Raw genomic sequence first — 21,821 nt, 5'->3', positions numbered from 1 at the left:
TTGAATCGTAAAATGTTCGTATCCTGCAGCAGGACTTCATAGGTCAGCCCTCAGTTGTCAGCAATTTTTTAAACCATATTTAACGCGTTTGCGCGTCATTCAGTGTTTTGTCGCCACCGTGCGGCTGAAACAAGTCAAGACAAAGTACTGCAAGAATCATATGCTTTTAATATACAATGTTTTGTACAAGGTATTCAATGCTGTAAAATTTACAAAGCAGACTTTAAATAATCCTTTATATTTAATTTTGAGTGATTCAAAGGAAAAAGCATCCCTTTTCAAACAAAAAATTAATTTGTAAAAATGAGCCCCAGTTCAGTCCATTGAGAAGCCAGCATCAACCAATATAGCAAAGGGACAATATTTCAAATAAATAAAAGAAAGAAAGAAAAAAAAACAAGACTTCATGCAATATACCAATGTACAAAATCCCTGGAAAAGCAGCTTAAATTGGTTTTTACAAATACATTGTTTTATCAGCCTGTGAAAATCAGCTTTCATTTGAGCATAAACAACATTGGCATCTAATGCCTTTGTAGGCTGGAATACAGTTAGATAAATCTGGAAACATTTCACATCTCATTTCATTAGTAAAAACTTTCTTGTATGTTTGTACATACTGAATACAAAATCATTCGAACAGCTTAATCAGAAACTGATTTTCAACTGAAGTGTCTGTTAGGTCAGGATTTGTTTTGGCCATCTCTGTTCACACAGCTCAAACCTCGGTGACGTATTATTGAGCAAACGGGCATCTCTGGCACTGTGAGCGGTTCGAGCCCTCAGACATACTGTGGTGGTGGCGTAATGGCACTTTATTCGGCTCAGGAAGGAGGTAGACATCCACACAACTGAATTGAAGAGGCTGCTGCACGATTAACCTTCACATTTGCTCGACTGGCAATGCAAACAAAACAGGCAGGAGCCTCAAAGTGCGTGATGTTCAGAGATCTCCTGGTGCACTGACACTGAAGTTCATCTAGAACAACAGATTTACTGTGCGCTAATGACACTGGCTAGGACAGAGAGAGAGAGAAAGAGAGACAGATCTTTAATGAGCAGAGACGGAGGCGACGCTAGTGTTTCTGACACGGGCTCAGGCCCTTTTGGCACGGCTCCATGGTTACGGCCACTCCGACCCCGCTGCGGCCGGACGTCATGTTGGTGACCTCAGTCCATGTGTCTGTTTCAGGGTCAAAACACTCCACGCTGTCCAGGAACGTGTTCCCATCATACCCACCTGCAGACAGACAGAGAGACGGTTACAGAACAGATGAATCAATGTCTCTGAATGCTTTGCTTCAGTAATCATCACTAGATCAGCCAAACCTCTTAGTGTTTCTTGTCCTTATCCTCCCACTAATGACTGTTTTACACACTTAATGTGTTCCAGGTCAAGAGTAACATGTGACTCAATAATGACTGTTCCAGAAAATATTGCGATAAAACTCATGTAAACAATTCTTTGATCAAATTGATGCGATTAAGCTCATAATTGTATTAACCATAATCGTAATAAAATGTGTGGTAATAAAATGTGTAATAAAATGCTGATTTTAATTGTAATAAACAGCATGTAAACACTTTAATGGCATCTATTTCTCTCTGACTGAAGTGTACATTTGTGACATACATAAATGACGTTTTCGTGCGCAGATTCGTAAACATAAGCAGTAAAGAAGGCGTCATATTTTTGGGTGCTGAAGAAACAGTTCATGTTGACAATGTTGTGTGCCATGAATATAATCAGTGTCGGGGAGTAACTAGTTACATGTAACAGAGTTACGTAATTTAATTACAAAATATATGGGTTACACTTTATTTGGTAACACTTTATTTTACAGCGTCATTATTACACGTTACATGTAGTTATTGAAGTAATAACAGTAAATTATGCATAATTATATGCAGTTAACCCTATACCAAACCCTCATCCTTACCCTAAACCTATAGTAAGTGCATGTAGTTAATTATTATTACTCAGTACTTAAATGTATAATTACACTGTAACACGGACACCTTAAAATAAAGTGTAGTTACATTGTAATTATACATTTACGTACTGAGTAAGAGAGCAAACTACATGTATTTACTATAGGGTTAGGATTATGGTTTGGTTAGGTTTGGTTTAGGGTTAGCTACTTGTAATTATGCATAATGTATAGTTATTACTATAGTAACTACATGTATCATATGTAACAATGACAGTAAAAAGTGTTACCAATAAATGTAACTAATCCGTTACAGTTACTGAGTAATGTGTAATTAAAAAATGTGGGATTACATCTTAATATTTCCTGTAAAAAGCTAGGATATGTTGAATAATATTAATTTAATTGATTTCTTTCCCAAATTGCATTGACTGCTTTGGACACAGAATAGGACACATGCTTATTCAATAACTGTTTTATTTCCTATTTGGGTTTATGTATGTGCTGTATTTTTTAAGATTAACTGTTTTTTTTCCCATGGCATTGTTAGATGCCAGTGTTTCCTGTCATAGCTTTGCAAAGCTTTGACTTCAAAAACAGTATCATAGCTATTAAACTATTTCTTGTTATGATTTTAAATCTGTATTTAACCTCAGAACATCCCAAAGAGAGGTGCTAAGGTCTGATTTTGGTGGCTGTGCTTTAAACTTAAATTATTATAATCTGAGTTCAACTGATGAAGCATTTTGAAAGTCTAAGAGTACTACTGTAAGGTTAACCCTGTCTGGTTTCAATGTTTGAAAATGACAACTGAAAACATTCATTAGAAATTTAGAAAAGTGATCAAAACTGCAAGCAGTCAGGGACGGACGATGAACCGATTTAAACGTCAAACTGGTAGAAATTGATCAACTTTTAAAGTAATATTCTATCATGATTAAACCAGGGTTTCAAAAAACCAAAATAAATCATATTTGCCCAAGCAGTGAGCTTGAAGTCTGTACTGAATGTCATGCGATGAAGATCGCACGCATACTTCAACTAAATTATCCATCCAAACACACTTAAGTTACACTTACATTTAGAAGACACTTTTATCCAAAGTGACTTAAATTAGCAATACAACAAGTGATTTGTCTTAGAGGCAATAAACACAAGAACTGCTAGTGATACAAAGTTTGCTCAGAATAGTACAGTACTGTCTGACGAATCCTTACCTGAATTCCTTAGTTACTGAATCAACATCTGACTGACTACAATGCTGATCTAAATGTATCAAATTTGTGATATCTGCCATTACATTGGAAACTGGACCATTAACTGTTCAGTTTTTTAGTCATGTTTCCTTAAGAATGTGTATATTTTGATATACAGTGCACAGCATAATGAGTACACCCCCTCTGAACAAATACAAAAGATTTATTTTCTTTATGATAACTAATTCAATTCATTGAAAGATGGCAAAACTAAAATGTATTAAACATATACATGATAAAAACTGAGAAATGTCATTAATAGGCATAAGGTAAGTAAATTAGCCAATTTTGTTTAAAATAAGGATTGCAGAAATGAGTATAGCCTAGATTTAATTCAACAAATGTATACTATTCTAGCACTCAGTATGCCCTCCATAATTTGGAATATACTGCTCTGACCCTTCTTGGCACAGAATGTACAAGTTCATGACAAATTGTCACATCTGTCCTGTTTAACTCCTGGATGATGAGCTCCTTAAATGCCCTGATCTTTAATGGGGAGTGTTGCTCAACTCGTCTCTACAGAATCCGACACAGGCGCTCAAGAGTGTCAAGATTGAGTGCAATTCATGACCACAGAAGGTTTTTCACCTTGGGAGAATGCATATCCTCATTGTCAAGTTGAAAAAATGCCCAACAATACAGGGAATGAGGAAAGGGCAACATCTTCTGTTTCAAGTTTGTGTATTAAATTACACAGTGGTGTGGGAATTCATGACAGCATTGATAAAGCACAACTCCCTCACACCTTCAGCACTCATACATCCCTGTATAAGAGCTTTACTACCACTGAACTTTACTGTGGGAACCAGGCACTTCTCACTGTACTCCTCCTCTAGCAACACCATAACATTTTGGATGCTGTTAGATTCACAATGATTAATTTGGTCTCATGAGACCAGAGTATTGATTCCCAGAATCTATATTTTGTAAATATGGGCTTTGGAAATGGCTAACTGACTTTATTGTGCTTTGGCTACAGTGGGTAGTTCCAATGAGAACAACAACCATGCATGTCATTTCTGCAGGCTGCATCTTACTCTGTGAGATAAACAGTCACTCTTTTCTTTCACTCTGTGAGATAAACAGTCACTCTTTTCTCTTTCACTCTTTTCATAGCTTTTGCTGGCTCTGAGACACTCGCTTGGACACTCGCTATTTCTCCTGCTCTTTGTCTAGCAAAAAATCTTTCATCACTGAATGAAAGCTTAAAATGAAGGCCTGATTATTTTAGGGGCCTTGTCACAAGTCCATTGTTTTTGAATTTCTGTGTTACTTTTGCTATATTTTCACACTTAAAACAAAGATTTGGTAATCCTCTTGTACCACTGTCCTCTTTTGTGCCAAGAAACACGTCTCCTGACGATTCTCTCCCAAGTGGTTCCATTGTTGTCACCATTAAGTCTGAGAATGATTCAGTGGGCTATATAACACTTTTAATTGTCAAGAAATTACTTCTCTTTAAATGTTTTGGTTCAACATACTTACACCAGAAAATTTTTATTTCGTTTTATTTAGTAACTTTTAGGAGGGTGTACTCATTTTTGCTACACAACATTTTATCTCTTTGATACGAAAATCTTATTTTCCTGAATAATTTTGACAGGTTTCTTTGGTAAATGATTAAGCAGACTTGCTGGAACATTATATCTCTAAAGAACCCTAACATGTCTTCTAAGTAATTGAGTAATTGCTGACTTTCAGAAGTTTCAGAGGGGGTGTACTCATTTATGCTGTGCACTGTACTGACATCAGTGAGACATCACTGTACAGACATCATGTGAGTTCATTGAGCTCGTACCCAGGACATAAATGCGCCCGTGGTGCGCCGTCACTCCCAGCGCGCTGCGTCTGTGTCTCATGGATGATGTGAAACTCCAGCTGTCCGTCTCCACTTCGTATCGCTCCACCGTGTTCAGCTGATTCGTCCCGTCGTATCCGCCCATCACGTAGATGTAGTTCCCCAGCGCACACACACCTGAACACAGATCACATGACACAGGCACACGTCCCTCATCACATTGACGAACCAAAGAACAGATGTTTTTGTTCGCTACGACTTCAATTAGGATGTGCCGTTTGAGCAATCATAAACAGGATTAATGATCCATGTTTGATCGCTAATGTTTAACCCTGTCAGCAAAACCAAGAAAGTTCTTCAGAAATTAAAGTTGCTGCAGCTCTTTTCCAGCAGTTCATAGTGACCAACATCTGTTGGGCTCCAAAGCAGACAAATACAGCCATATAAGAGTAAAATATTTGGCTTGTGCACTATATTCCAAGTCTCATCTGACGCTCTGCGTGAGAAACAGACTGAAACTGGCTTTAGAGTCATATGGACGAATCTTATGATGTTTTTTGTCATGTTTGGAGCTCGAAGGCTTAATTCACCCCAAAATAAAAATTGCCAGTGCAATCTGCTGTTAAAAACTAAGCTCAGAATCGATTCGAGAGAGAATCGCAATGCATTCGAAAAATCTAAGAATCGATCCAGAATCATTTCTCGATTTAATGCAACAATTTTTTGTCCCAGCCCTAATTTAAACACTGATCAGTGAACATAAACAGAAACTCGACCGTACTTACTTGACATGTGAAAACAAACCTCATTGGCTCTTGCAGAAGCTCAAATCTGCCACATGACGCAAGAATGAACCTCAATGATTCTTCCTTTTGTGCCACGTAGACGTGCCGGTATATTGTAATACAATATATCACGATAATGAACATGCACGATATTGTTACCTTGGGCACTTCAAAATACCATGAATAATTATTTATTATGAATTATTCAAATTTTTAGAATGTATTTTAAGAATACTCTACAAGGATAAAATATTTTCTATGTTTTCAACTTCAAATCTCGTCATCAATTTCTGACCTCCTAGTGATGTAAAATATGAGCAATAGTCTACACAGGGTGATTGTTTTGACTTTATTGTATTTGAGCTTATTTTGTATTTTTGACGGCGTCCGACTATATTTAGTGAAGTGGCGCGGCGAGCTGCTTCTGAAATATGCCATGCGTGGATGGTGTAAACAAGAATTGACTGAAGCGGCCACGGATCGACTCCAGTGTCTGCGTCGGAGCCGTAACGCGCCACAGACTCGTGCAGTGTAAATAAGGGGTGAGAAGTGCATGGCGGAACGAGTGAAGGAGACGAGCTGAATGAAAATGCACATTCACTCTCTGACAGCAGATGGCGCTGATGGAGCAGCAGAAATGCAGCCGTTACCCCGGTATCCCCAGTAAACAAAGCAGCTGCTACTACAGTATTTAAATGTTTCAAACAGCCATTCAGATTTTTGTATTCGCAGAGGTTCATCATAGCTGACAATGAAAAATACTTCTAAAGCATTTATTAATCTTAGTAAATGTTAATTTCAACTATTATTTAATGGACCTGAGCTAATGAACTAACAGTTGTATTTTTCGACTAACTTTAACAAAGAACAATAACTTCTGTAACAGCTATTGCTCATTGTTAATGTTAGTTAATCCATTAATTAAAATTAACTAATGAGACCTTATTGTAAAGAGCTAATGTTCCTTATTCTTTTGCACTTTAATCTGTTTGAAACATTTGTTTACTTCATACATTTTTGTGTACTGCTTTATTGTATTTAAAGAGTTCTTTTTGTTACTAGACAAAGTTACTAAACCTTATAGTACAACACTTTTTTTTGCAACGTATTTCAATATCGTGATAATACCGTATGCCATGATAAAAGCTTCAGCGATTATTGCAACATGAAAATTTGATACCGTCATGTCACGTGGAAGAAAGAACGGGTTTGGAATGACATAAGGGAAAGTAAATAATGGCAATTTAGATTTTTAGATAAGTCGCAGGGCAAAATAACATTTGGATCTTTATGCAAACTATCTTTGTTGGATCTCACCTGCGCCGCTGCGGACTGTGTTCATGGACGCCACACTCCTCCATTCATCTTTCTCGGGGTTGTAGCATTCGGCAGAGCTCAGCCGGTGAGTCCCATCGAAGCCGCCCACTGCGTACAGCAGACGGTTGATCACGGCCACACCTACACCGATACGCCGCGTCAGCATAGGCGCCACTAGCTGCCAGCAGTCTCGCTCCGGATCATATCTGAAACACACAACATGAACAAACATGCTTTCATATGGCCTAAGGATGGGTTAAAAAAAATCCATTTCTCGATTTAAATTCAACTGCGGAAAGACGTAGTGGGCATAGTCATGTTTCATATTAAAACATTTATTTTAACTTATTGATAGTCAAAACTTTACTAATCTTGACAAAACACATATCGGAGGAGAGGTCTGAATCTCAAGCTTCCATATTTGGCATCTGTTTTGTGATAGAAGTGATACTTGGACAGAAATTTATTAATATGCTACAAGATAATGTCTAAAAGAATAAAAAATAAATGGAATGTGGATGACACCCGGTGGCTATTTTTGGTACAACGCCTCAACGAAATATCATGGGAACTTTCATTTTTGTGATATCAACTTCAAATTTGGAACACAACTTTTTTTTTTTGATCAATTTTAGAGTAAAAAATATTTTGTAAAATATGTTTATATAAAATAATTAGTACAGTACATTTGATTAACAGTACATTTAAACTTCTATAACCTTTATACTTTCATTTTTTTAAGTGCTCTCTTACATAACTGTCATTAAAAAGGTTATTTTAATGATAATCTTATAAAATCTCCTTTATGAGTAGTGTAAATGTTTGTATGCAAATTAGTTCATTTTAACCAGTAATATTTTAGTAATGTACCAACTGATACGGTTCCCTGTATATTTTTTCTTTGAGAAAATTTGACATGTACTATATTTGATATATATTCCAAATGAATCGATATTAAATCCATCTGACATGAAGTTGGACATGACAGACACGTACTAACACATGACATTATCACTCCATGTCACTAGAGCACAATAAATATTATAAATGAGTATGTTTTTATTATTTTAGCTGTGGTTATTTATGGCAGTCATCACATCTTGAAGAAAAACAACATACCCGTCGTAACTGATTTACATGGAACACACCTGACAAACAGTCAGACAGACAGATGTGTATTTCATAACTACAGTGACTCACTCAAAAATTCATAGTGTTTAAATATCTATTAATAGCTAGTTCCACTTCCTTCAACTCTAAAGAATAATGTTTGTCATCTATTATTCATCACTAATCTCCACAATCATCACAAAGGAAGTGTGATAACAGACCATTGTTATGTGGATGCAAAAGGGGTTTTAGGTGTTTTCTTCCTCACTGGCGTGAAAAAAGCATTAGAATACCAAGCTTACTAGTAACCACCAACAGAAGATGAATAAATTATACCAGCTCCCGCCGTGGTACACAGAGCTGAAGTGTGGATTTATTGTGGCTTTCATTATGAAAAGACACTAAGGGGGATCAACAAGAGTGATGTTGTTTGCAAAATAATCCAAGCCAAAATCCAATACTCGGTGAGTGACATTGTTTCTAAATCCAGCCACATGCAGCGGCAAAGTGAAATGATCCCATTAATTTCAATGGAGATCTGGAAATTTCAGGCAATGTGAACAACAGTGACCATTGGCGGCAGTACAGCGGCAAGATTTTTGATTATAAATATAAATTTATATTTAGTCTTTCCCTTCCAAAATGTTTGTTTTTAGCAGCAAGGAAACTGATTCGTTGTCTACAATATAGAATGAAATCTGTGAACCAGATGTGGGGACGCCCACTAATGACATGCAGCGACAAAGTTTCTGGCAGTGTGAACGGGATTTAAGAGCACTCTTAAGGTCCAGATTACTCATGGCGAAGTTCTTGTTTCATTCGATTCATTCTTAGGGGAAAAAAGAAGTTTGAAATACCTTTGCAGCGACATGCATCCCAACATTGCCCAAGCTGCTGATAGCGACGTCAGAGACTTTACATATACAAATACGGTGTACTCACATTGCAAATGAATGGGAGAAAAAAAGAACGCGATATGGAGGAATAGGTCCCGCATTCTAAATAAAAGAGCAAATCTCTGATTGGTAAAGTCATTGTGTCACTGCAGCTGCTGTTAGGTGCTCCAGTTGCATATGCGCATTGGCTGGTCCAGCCTGAAAGGGAAGCTTTTTTTAAAGCTTTTTGAGCCTAAGAAACAACATTTATGGGACAGTCATGTCAGATTTTGTGGATGATTTGAAATATGTAATTTAAATGTGAGTGTTTCAAACATTTTTTTTTTGTAATTTCAAGTAGACAGGACACACGATAGCTGTCAGGCGGCACTGCAAATGTGGCCGGTGAACAGACTTTTCTTGAAAGGGACTTTGGCGATGTTTAGATGAATATGTAAGTATGTGCTGTGGGCTTTCCTCTTAATAACAAAAACACAACAGTGGTGTGAAAACGGCAGTTAAGAAAGGATCTGATCATATATTTAATTTGTTTACCTAAAGAATCCTGCAGGCACTTTTTTCGTTTACTTAGATTACCCTAAAAGCAATGGGGCAAAACCATGTTAGACAGGGTTTGCACAGATAGTGTAATATTAATTACTTTCAAGACTACATTTTTGGTTTTCAAGGACTATAATCAGAGATCTCACTTCTCAAACAATCTCTTCATTATCTTTCAAATTCTAAAAAAGGTAAAATGATAAATAAAAAAAAACTAATAAAACAAAATGGTACAAATTAAGTGTAGCACTGTGGTAACTTTAACCATTGAAAAGATACTATGACCAAGATTCCTTATTCGAACTGATTTTTTTCCTCATGAATATATAATTGACCTGAAAAATGAAAGCTGTATCATATACTTGGATATTTATATGAGCAATATCACACTCATAACCATGCGAAATGGCTCTATATCTATATCAGATGGGCTGTAGAGTTAATTTTGCATTCAAAGATTGTTTAAATCAATAAAATTAAACACTAATTTCACATTTATTGTCTTTCAATAATTCAAGCACATAAATATGGCTGTTATCAAGGGTTTTCCAGGACTTAAATTTCATCAAATTCAAGTACTTCAAGCACCTTGTACAAACTCTGTTTAGGAGGTATTTTATGTTATAATGAGAAGTGTAAAAATATTTTCAGTTCATAATGAAACTGTGCCAGGACATAATAAATGGAAAACTGCATGATTACTGGAAACAATCTGATCTGACATGCTGCAAAGACATGTTGGTTTAGTGTTGAAGAGATAAAAGATAAAACACATCAACACCACAAGCTCAAGAAGATAACAGGCACTGCAGGTGAAATCTGCCCTATCTCACCTCTCCACACTGTTGTGATGGACGCATCCATGCGAGCCGCCCACTGCGTAGATCATGCCGTCGATGACGCCCACACCAATGCGGTTGCGCGGGACGCTCATGGGCGCGCAGGGCAGCCAGCAGTTATTCATCGGGTTGTAGCAGTCCAGCGTGTTGGAGTCCATGTTGCCGTCCGGAGCGTTATTCCTCCCGCCCACCGCGTACAGCAGACCACTGATGACGCACGCTGCCAGCCCGCTGCGGGGTGTCTGCAGATCGGCCAATCGCAGCCACGCACCAGTGCAGGGGTTAAATGCTTCCAGGTAGCTGAGCGACTGGCGGAAATATCCGCCGGCTGTGTAGATGAGCTGTGGGACTTTGGGCGTCCGGCAGGGAATGACTTTGGTGGGCTTGTGCAGCGTGAGATCCTGGAAGATCTGGGACAGGTAATCTTTACTCTGAGCGTCCCACTCGAAGTGCTCGAGCTGCCGCCGCAGGAAGTTCGGTGTGAGTGAGTGGCAGCGGATGGCCTGCAGTAGCGCCTGCACAAATGGCCGGCGGTTCTCGCGGTCGTACTGAACCCACTCCACGCACGCACGAAACACCTCGGACTCACAGCGCACGTTCAGCTCATCGCGGCTGATCAGCGTCACCAGCTCGCACTGAGTAAGGTTGAAGAACTCCTCCTGCGTAGCCACCTGAGAGAGAGAGACACGCGCATTCATCTCATCAGATCAGTATCAAAACATTTACTTCCCTTGAAGACTTTGTTCACTTCAGAATTAAAATTTCCTGATAATTTACTCACCCCCTTGTCATCCAAGATGTTCATGTCTTTCTTTCTTCCAAAAGAAATTAAGGTTTTCGAGGTAAACATTTTAGGATTTTTCTCAATACAGTGCACTTCACTGGAGTTCAATGGGTTGAAGATCAAAATTGCAGTTTCAGTGCAGCTTCAAAGTACTTTACATGACCCCAGTCAAGGAATAAGTGTCTTATCTAGCGAAACGATCGCTCATTTTCTAAAAAAATAAAATTTATATACTTTTTAAGCACAAATGCTTGTCTTGCATTTGGCTTAATCTTTGCATGTTCGCTTTGTAGACACTACATCAGTACTTCCACTTACGTCATGTGTGACCTTTGCAACATGATTACGTAATGTGTGCCATATTGCAGAGCAGTGCAAGATAAGCATTTGTGCTTAAAAAGTATATAAATTTTTTTTTTTTTTTTAGAAAATTACCAATCGTTTCTAGATAAGACACTTATTCCTCGTCTGGGATCGTGTATAGCCCTTTGAAGCTGCACTGAAACTGCAATTTGGACCTTCAACCCGTTGAACCCCAGTGAAGTCCACTATATGGAGAAAAATCCTGGAAATGTTTTCCTCAAAAACCTTAATTTCTTTTTGACTGAAGAAAGACATAAACATCTTGGATGACGTGGGGATGAGTAAATTATTGGTAAATTTTAATTCTTAAGTGAACTAATCATTTAAGGCCCGTTCACACCAAAGGATGCTAAATATAACAATAACGATACAGATACAGTTCTAAAAGTTGCTCTAAAAGATTAGCAGAGTCCACACCACAACTATATTGATAACGGCACAGAGAAACAAGTTGTTGGAATCTCTTTCAGAATCTTTTTTTTTTTTTTTTTTTCATCTGACAAATGATAAAAACATTGACAGATAATCAGAATCCATCCTGCTAATATAGTTACCATTCTTGGTGTGAACGGACCTTTAAATAGACAGTTCACTTACATAACAACATGAGTGTGAATGGTGACAGAATGTTCACTACTCTGTGAACACCATGATGAGGAATCAAGTTCTCTTTGATAATTTGAGATTAGAGTTTACTGTACTATGAAACATCCTGTGAGAACTCAAAACTTCCTCTTCCTAAAAATATCAATTACTGAAACTAAACTGTAGAAATTACTTGTTCCAATATCTGATACTTGATGGAAAATGAACATAACCATCCACAATAACACATCAGAGATCAGAAACTTGTTCCACAGTGACGTTATGAGGAAGCAGGACAGATATTATTGTTCCTGAACAGCAAACGTACCAGAAGAATGGAAAAGCATGTGAAAGTGTGAGCTGTTCCTGTGAAAACTAGACTGAACCGATAGAAAAAAACTCACTAAAATACACTGCCCTCCAAAAGTTTGGAAACACCCCTGGCAAAGTGTGGTTTTGGACGATATCAGCATAAATCCTTATAATTTTTTGCTGCAAATACATTAAAGTAACTTGACATTATCATTGAAGACCAGCAATAATAATTTTCATTTTGATTACATAATAATGGCAATATATACATGTCAAAGCCAGACAAGCCCCTTTGCCAGCTGTGATGCCTGGCTACTGGTTTAAACTTGGCCGAGGTTTGTAAAAGAGTTTTGGGTCAGCACACCTTAATAGCTTCAACAATAGACCAATTTGGTGTTTGCAAACAGCGATGACGTTTTTTATGGGCGGAGCCTACCTGGTTGCAGAAAATGACAGTTGAGCAGTAGCAGTCTATGGAAGCCACGAAATAAAAGAATAAAAAAAAGTTAATTTCGAGTTTATATCTCACAATTCTGACTTTTATTTCTCGCAAACCTGAGTTTATATCTCACATTTCTTACAAAGAAAAACAGAATTGTGAGATATGCTCGTTATCCTGTAACTCGTTATACTCGTTTTCTGAATTGCAATTTATCCCGCAATTCTGACTTTTTTCCCCTCAGAATTGTGAAATAAACTCACAATTGCGAGTTATAATGGCCGAACTGGGAGTCATAAACACGCAAATGCAAGAAAAAAAGTCAGAATTGTGAAATAAAAATTTTATAGACTATGTTTAAAAGTTATCTATGTAAAATGTTATAGGTTTAAATATTATTTCATGCTGTAACTGCTATGTATGTATGTCCTCTGAACTGCATATGTGAATATTGTAATAATATGTAGACTTACTGTTTACATCAAATTCCTGCTTTAATAGTAGACTAATCCTTGCAGGTGTCATCAGTGCAGTCTGTGAAACGTCTCCATTTAGCTTCAAAGGACGTTTTCAACGATGGTTTTCTTTAAAAATGAAGACTATATTTTTTTGCATTCTGATTCCAACATCCAGAGGCACAACAAAACGTTTTTCTCTTATTCTGTGGATTTTGCACATTTTCCTCCAATTGCTACCGCTATTTTTCTGCAACCACTATGCGCGCGCAGCTGCAAGTGACGTAATTGTGACGTCTGCTCCAAAGAGGTCTATTGATTGCCAATTAAGTTTAGAATGCAATGAACCAATTAGAACCCAGTTTAGGTCAGATAGCTGCTAATGGTGGATATTTTGATGAATGGAAAATCTAAGTTTTTTTCTATGTATAAACTGTTTATGTAATAAAATAAGTTTTCGTAGTATGTTTCCTTATCAGTGCAAAATTATCACAAATTAAAAAGGATTCTTGCCAATACTGTCCAAAACCCCACTTTTCAAGGGCGTTTCAAAACTGGAGGGCAGTGTATGAAGAGGTTAGCCTCTGATTGGCCATTGTGTTGATGTGCTCACTGGATATGTCTGTGATTGGCTTCAATGAGAAAAGCACACGGAAGAGTTTGAATTTAAAAGCGTTTTAAAAGTGCGAGCACTTGAAAGCAGGCGTCTATCAGCGGACTGGTCCGCGATAGACGCCTGCTTTCAAATCCTCCCGTGTGTATCTATGTAAGCGCTCGGTGAAGAGCGCAATGATGACTTTTTACTACGTTTTTACAGTGTTGATCATTGAAGCCAATCACAGACATATCTGATGTGTGCATCAAAACAATGGCCAATCAGAATTGTTTACGAATCCACTCAACAGCACTCAAAGCGTCACATTTTAAAAACATTTCAGTACCGAAGTCAGTACTTTTGACAACTGATGATGAGTCCGCATCAACAACTTTGCAGCCGAGTGAGCCGACACTCAGAAAAAAATAGTTTATTAATAAACAATTAAAATGTCTCCTTGCTTTTTTTTTCTGACACATTCAAAGCCATTACTTTTTAAGATTTATGTGTGTGCTTGAGTGTGGAGTAGGCATATATTCCGCCCCAGCATATATTTAAGTAATTAAATTAATATAAACGTGTGATTAACATGTGAAACGTGTGACTAATGGCTTAAATAAACGACTACTAGTCAACTAGAAAAATCTTTAGTTGAGGGCAGCCCTAAATAGGATCAGAAAGTGCTTGTACTAATGTGTAGGGTTGTGCAATTTGTGATTATATTTCAATATGGCAATAAAGTAATAATAATAATAATAAATATTATTATTACTAAATGATTTCTAGATAAAAACATAGTAAAAAATAAATATTAGCATTGCAATATTATTCACGATAAAAAGATTTAGTATTGAAGAAAAAAAATAACAAAAATTATATTATTTATTTATGGCTGTCTTAATTTCTTTATTTTCAAAAATTAAACCATCAAATGTATTTTGACAGAAAACCACAGTAAGCCTTTAAAGCTTCTCTTTTGTTGAGTTTGTGAAGATGGCTGGCACATGTTGCGTTTTCAAATGCATCTTAAATCGAGTCAGAGCAGATACAGTTGGAGTTGTTGTGGTGTGAACTCTGAGACGCTAAAAACACAGGCAGATCATGAGCTGCTCATGTGTAAATTAACACACAGCCCATGTTTTTATTTAAATAAGTCACAATGTTTGCGATTTGACAGTTGCACTAAGCCGTATCACGATTTTGGTTTTATTCTAATTAATAGTGCAGCCCTACTCATGGCAAACTGTGACACAGGTTCTTGTACAGGTGATTCAATGTCCTATGCTGCAGAGAAGGTGAACACTCCCGTCATACAGGTTTACTCAGAGGTAGGGCTGCAACGATTAATCGCGATTAATCGTTTGCAAAATAAAAGTCTGTTTGCACGTAATATATATGTGTGTGTTCTGTGTATAATAATTATGTATATATAAATACACACACATTCATGTATATATTTAAGAAAAATGTTGTATTTATATATAAAATATTTATGTTTATATGTAATATATATATATATATATATATATATATATATATATATATATATATATATATATATATATATATATATATATATATATATATAATACATGTATATATTTCTAAACTTTATACCTGTATGTGTGTGTATTTATATATACATAATTATTATACACAGAACACACACACATATATATTACGTAAACAAAGACTTTTATTTTGCAAACGATTAATCGCGATTAATCGTTGCAGCCCTACTCCGAGGTGTGCGTCACTGACCTGACTGAAGTTCATGTAGATGTATTCTCTGGCCTTCTGATGAAGCTCTGTGCAGCTGATCTGCTCGGCAAAGTTGGCGATGCCGATGGCGTTGCTTGGGTCGAGCTGCTGCACGAGGAAATCGCAACAGGCCTTCACCACGCTGTCGATCTGGTACATGACGGCCCCGTTCATCACGTGAATCACACACTTCTCACCAACAGAGATGCTCGCAGTGTACGCGAACTCAATGAGCCGCCCCATGACCTGAAAACAACAACCAGCCACATTTACAAAAGATGCAGCTCAGATACAAGAGCATCACATAGGCCTGTCGCGATTACTGCTTAATCGTATGATGATCATGGCTAATTGATATAATCGCAATTATAACTTCATTAGATTAAATGAATTAGGCTGCATTTACACTGCAAGTCTTAATGCACAGATCCGATCTATTGACCATATCCGATTTTTTGGCCAGCGTGTTTACATTCACTTTAGACACGACTGGTATCTGATATCTGTGTTTACAATACTTCCTGCCCCAAAATGATTGTCATTGATAGTTTTACATGCACATAGCAGAACCTCGGGTTTTAAATGGCCGTGCTATTAAAATTATTTATATATTTCACGTTGGGTGGTCATGATTACCTGTCGGAATGGATAAGTTAACAGCAGTTGGTGTCATGGATGTAGCCTGTTGCAGCGCGAATTCTGACTGAACGGATATAGACTGGAAAATAAAGGTAATTTGCGTTTGATATTTTATCTACAGTTATTAGCTTTAGAATTCCATTTGTTTGAATGAATTCGAGCGAGCTAGGGAGAGAGCGTGTGCGAGAGAGAGAGAGAGAAAAACAACAACACGGCGGTCTCTTTTAAATTAACCGGGCAAAGGTTGAAATTTAGCTGCTGAATGTATGTGTGTGAGATCACAATAGAGATCACAATACTATGGAAGCTTGTTTCCACCACTAAATAAAAAAAACAAACAAACAGGTAATTGACTTTTTATCTCACAGAATTGCAAGTTATAAAGTCAGAATTGCGATATAAAGTCGCAATTCTAACTTTTTTTCTCAGAATTGAGTTATCACAATTCTGACTTTAGAACTCATAATTCTAACTTAATATCGGCAATTCTGACTTAATATCACGAAATTCTCAATTTATAACTTGCAATTGTGGGTTTATATCTCGCAATTCTGAGAAAAAAGTCAGAATTGTGAGATAAAAAGTCAAATGAATTATTCAATGACTCAAAAAATCTCACTTGTTTCATTACTGAATGAATCAGCGTTTTTGAAAAAAACTTCTGAATGAATGATTCAATGACAAATACATTTTTTTTTAACAGTCACTAGTCGCCACCTACTGGTGTAACAATGTAATTGATAAAATCTTCATTTGAAGTGTCAAGTTACTTTCAAATAGTGATTTACTCTATTTTGATCACTACAGCAGACATCAGTGTTTACATCCAAAATATTAACTTTTATCCCAGTACTTCTGTGATAATCTGAATTATTGTAAGACTGAAATAATGATACGGAGTGGTTGAAAAGACTGTTTGTGAAGCTGTTTCATGACAACGGCTCTCTCTGGATCAGAATGCAGATCTGAAGGTGATCGGACTTGTCAAAGGTTTAATAGACATAGGCAAATCATTGTCATTTAGGAATAATATCGTGTAGGTGTTTGAATTGACATCGCAATCTTTTAACATTTAATTGTGGGGCTCTATTGTTAATCGCAATGATTTGTATGACGATTAATCGTCAGCACACAACTCATGATCGTGACAGGCTTAGCAGCACCACGACATCAATCTCAGACGCTCATACCTTGGGGTGAATCCCCTCGATGGGCACCACTTCCATCCCACACTCCTTCAGCCCATTGGTGAACATGGCGCGAAACACCGGCGACGACGATGCCAAAACCACCTTATGAGCCACGAAGTCCACGGCCTCTAGCTCGTTGTATTTGACCCTCAGTGTGACATCGCACAGCTGCCGCTCCAGCCGCAGCTCGTTCATGATGGTGAAGGCGGCCGCCGTGTGGCTCTCCAGCGTGTAGCTGAACACGCGGTGCCCATTACGCTCTGACGGCGTGACCTCCGCCTTGCACTCCGTCATCCCGGACGCCGCGTACATCCTCACCGGCCGCGGCCCGGCACTCGCATCCTCGCTCGCCAGCGCAGGTTGAACGGCGTCAAATGGGAGACAGACAAGTTTCACACAGTCTTACGGGTCACTCAGGTGAAACGTGTGGTTATAGAGGTCTATAATCTCCTGATGGTTTGGGTCTGTCACACTTCTCCATTTCATACGTAATCTGTTTGATTTGGCGGGGGAATTTATGAACTAGGAAGAGCTCCTGTTAGCTGAGAAGAATCCAACCGGTCTGTCGCTCACATATTTGTGTCTGTTCCTCAAGTGGAAGAGAAACTTCTAGAGCATGTGAAGTGAAACTGTCTTTCTGTGAAGGTTCGACTTTAAGGTGTAGATAAATGAGTCTAAAGGCAGCATCTGAAACTGAGGGCCGGATGTCCCTTGACTGTGAAGTATCTTACAGTCTTTGTGTCAGAATGAGACCCGTCTGAATGCAGTGCAATGGGAAACCTGTCACATGTGTGTCATTCAGACTCCTTTTATGAGTTTAATGGTGCTGATCTGTTATCACTGGTGACTGGAAGTCCTGAGAAGAAAAAAAAACAGAGATTTAAAGGTGCAATATGTAAGAATGACAGCTAGTGGTTGAAATGGGTACTGCAGTCCAAATTCAAAATATTGTTTGCTCTGCCCCCTCCTCCTCAGACTTGACGCTCACGCGGGTTGCCAGTTTGAGGACATGCAACAGGAGCGAGCTCAATTGACATTGGAAGGCGAGTAGACTTACAAACTGTAAGTTGATTAGTTGATGTATTGATTTATGATGAGTTGATATTGCATTTTAATATGCTCCCATTCATAGAGATTTTTAGATGGATGCTGAGGCTTTTTAGGTTGAGTAGAATCTGCGACCTCTGACCCAGTTTGTTTACTGGCTTCCATGGCTGCAATTCGCTGAATGTTTTCCGCCAACTGGCAACTCGGGGTGGCGAAATACTATTAGGTAAATTGGCAACGAGCGGCACAGACCAAAACAAAAACAGACATTCCGACACGGAACACACATTTCAAAGTAGATAACTGGCTGTAGCAATGGTTTTCAGAGAAACGAGTATGTGAACTCAGCATGTTTCCTAAATATCTGCAAACATATGGTATTTTTATACTTTAGAACAGTCAAAAACTTACAAACAGCACCTTTAAAGCAAATATCTGAAACATCTGGAAAAATAAGAAACAGCACAATCATAATAACAACCTTAGCAGTAAAACAAACACCTCTCAACATACTGAGGTACAAAAGAACAAACAACTGAAGAGAATGTGTCCTTAAATCCAACAATAAATGATTCATATTCCATTTAAATATAACGTTAAAAAGAAGATGAGGGCATGACACAACCTGTCCATATTGAGATCCGTTTAATTTGACGAGCTTTTACCAGGCATCAGACCAATTTGATCCAACCCGCCGCAGTTTGATTGCATGTACAACCTCTGACATGAACAGCTAAAGATATGGGGAGGGTTTTCTTTTCCTGTTTAAAAGTTAATAAGTCTATTACTGACGCACAATTACACTATATAAATGGTTATCAGCACAGTTTGTCTCTGCTGTCAGTGACTCATCAGAAGAGACTTACTGATCCACAATGAATCACTGAGTTGAAGAGCAAGCAATCAAGATTTGGTTAAGACTTGGTTTTAGGGAGGCTAGGGATTGCATTATATCAATGAATGTCCTCACAGTGATAGTAACAGAAACCTGCATAACAGATCTGCTGCATGAATGGCAAACAGCAGAGAATGTTTAAGAAACCAGGACAGATTTAAACGTTTTATGGTTATTCAGCGAGACTGTTCACAGTGAAAGCGTTTAATCTGTTTTAATCCACAGTCAACACAATCAAACTTAAATTCAAATGATCACATAAATAAAGGTGGATCTAAATTCATATTTTACTGATAACCTCTCTTACATATTTTCAGTAATGCTAAAATTCCAAAGTGCCACTTTAAGTCTGAAATTTCAACATGTAAACAGTGAGAGGCCTGAAATCCCCGGACTGGAGTTTAAATTCTATCCGTCGTCCAGCAGCTCAAAGCCGATCACACAAAGCAGCAGCAGCGCCGCGACTGCGCTGAAATGTACATTGACATTAGAAGTCGATTTTCAAACGATTCGTGCAAAACGTCCCGTATGCTTAAATTATTAATCGAAACACTGTAGTTTCCACACGATAACAAACCTCAACACTTGATAAATATGCTACGAAAAAAAAATTAAGGTGACAATTGTACTGTAAAAGTGTTATTATTCCTGTTCAAGATTTTTAACACCACACTGCGAAAGCCTGCAAATATATCTCAAGATTATTAAACTTCACAATTATTTGATCCTTATTTATAACGAAACATGCAATTATCATCATAAACACTGTCAATCAGCAAATTGAATAAATCAACACACGCAAATGCTGTTAAGAGTGACAAAATAAAAATCGTGTGAATCATTTCGTTTAAATCTCAGCAGAAAGACAAACACAGTAAACAAAGTCTCTCATTAAAAAACTTACAGCTCATCGGAAACGGCTCTCGGTGACAGTGTGTGTGTGTTACTGTGTGTTATTGTGTACTTAAGCGTGTGTGTGTTTCACAGAGAAAGCAGAAACTCAGCGTGACTAAGCACAGCTGAGGAACGCGCGCTCCCGAATCTCTGTGCACGCGCAAACAGGTTCAGACGCCAATCAATCGTGTGATCGATCGACTGTACAGGATCTTCTGTACTAGTGAATAAGACCAATTAGGGTTAACCAAAATGTTATAATGTAATATATATATATATATATTATAAAATTATTTTAAACCCACACACAGTTAGCTGAAATTTGTTGTCTGCTATTGATTTTGAAACATCATCAGATCATCATCGTTATGCAAGTGGATAGAAAGATGGTTGAAGCGTGTGTGTGTGTGTGTGTGTGTGTGTGTGTGTGTGTGTGTGTGTGTGTGTGTGTGTGTGTGTGTGTGTGTGTGTGTGTGTGTGTGTGTGTGTGTGTAAAGCTGCTCATCAACTTATGTAGATGAAGCAGTACAGAGCGCGAGCACTAGATGTCGCTACACGTCAATAAAAACTGCGCGCGCAGACCGCAGATCTGTTTTGATGACGCTGCAATCAAGCTGTCAAGTCTATTCTTTTGAATACAGGCCTGGTTTCACAGACAGGGCTTAGATTAAGCCAGAAGTGGGCCTTAGTTAAATTTAGACGTTTAAGTAGCATTGATAAACGTGCCTTAGAAAAATCAACATTACTGGTGTGCATCTTGAGACAAAAGAACCTCTTCTTCTGCAGATTCTATAGATACAAACATGTAAATGAAAACGAAAACATCAGATGGGTAATTATCACTGTAGGGTGCCTTTTGATGTACTGTACATAAATAACTCATTTGCAGACTATCAAAGTGATTGTAAGGCTAAGTGTTGTGTGATGTAAGGCTAAGTTTTTATATTCATAACAAAAGCATTACTTGGCTCTTTAGATACATTTTCTAGATTTTTTTTTTAGTTTTGTATAAGAGGATGCATGTTATTTTGCTATGTCCCATGCACTTCTCATTAAATTTGAATGAGAGTAAAATATAGTCAAATCATGAATTTAAAATTTTTTGTTTTCCTATAATTTTTTTTCAAATAAGAGATTACTCAGTTTGAGTGTACTGATCATTTGGTAATGAAAACAATATTTTAATTTAATAAAAAAGAAGAGTTTTTTCATGTCCCTTGAATGGTTGTCCACCCTGTCGAATTGGGGAATCTGAATCTTTTTAAGAAAAGGCCATCCCCTTTAGTGACTCAGGACAACAGATTTTTTTTCTCTTCAGTGGCGGGAATTTCAGCAGCTGAAGTGAGTAAGTTGGTGACTTTCCAGTTGACAAATTTTCTTTCTTTGA

General features: G+C 37.6%; 1 protein-coding gene across 2 annotated transcripts; it reads right to left on the bottom strand.

The window, feature by feature from the left end:
• Nucleotides 1–148: 148 nt before the first annotated feature.
• Nucleotides 149–20,600, bottom strand: keap1b (kelch-like ECH-associated protein 1b). 2 transcript variants are annotated; one of them, XM_048200093.1, is made up of 7 exons: nucleotides 20,445–20,600; nucleotides 17,599–18,454; nucleotides 15,770–16,015; nucleotides 10,470–11,146; nucleotides 7,091–7,296; nucleotides 4,989–5,165; nucleotides 149–1,240 (listed from the first exon to the last, which is right to left on the bottom strand). In XM_048200093.1, the coding sequence occupies exons 2-7, from the start codon at nucleotides 17,908–17,910 to the stop codon at nucleotides 1,077–1,079; spliced, it is 1,782 nt and encodes a 593-aa protein (XP_048056050.1). In that variant the 5' UTR covers nucleotides 17,911–18,454; nucleotides 20,445–20,600; the 3' UTR covers nucleotides 149–1,076. The 2 variants fall into 2 exon arrangements, with proteins under 2 accessions (XP_048056050.1, XP_048056051.1); XM_048200094.1 differs by lacking the exon at nucleotides 20,445–20,600 and adding an exon at nucleotides 18,656–18,997.
• Nucleotides 20,601–21,821: the final 1,221 nt, after the last annotated feature.

The sequence above is a fragment of the Megalobrama amblycephala genome, linkage group LG8, assembly GCF_018812025.1.
Source record: "Megalobrama amblycephala isolate DHTTF-2021 linkage group LG8, ASM1881202v1, whole genome shotgun sequence".
Classification (NCBI taxonomy): Eukaryota; Metazoa; Chordata; class Actinopteri; order Cypriniformes; family Xenocyprididae; genus Megalobrama; species Megalobrama amblycephala.
The sequence above is the reverse complement of the archived record's forward strand: the minus strand, read 5'-3'. Positions and strand labels throughout refer to the sequence as shown.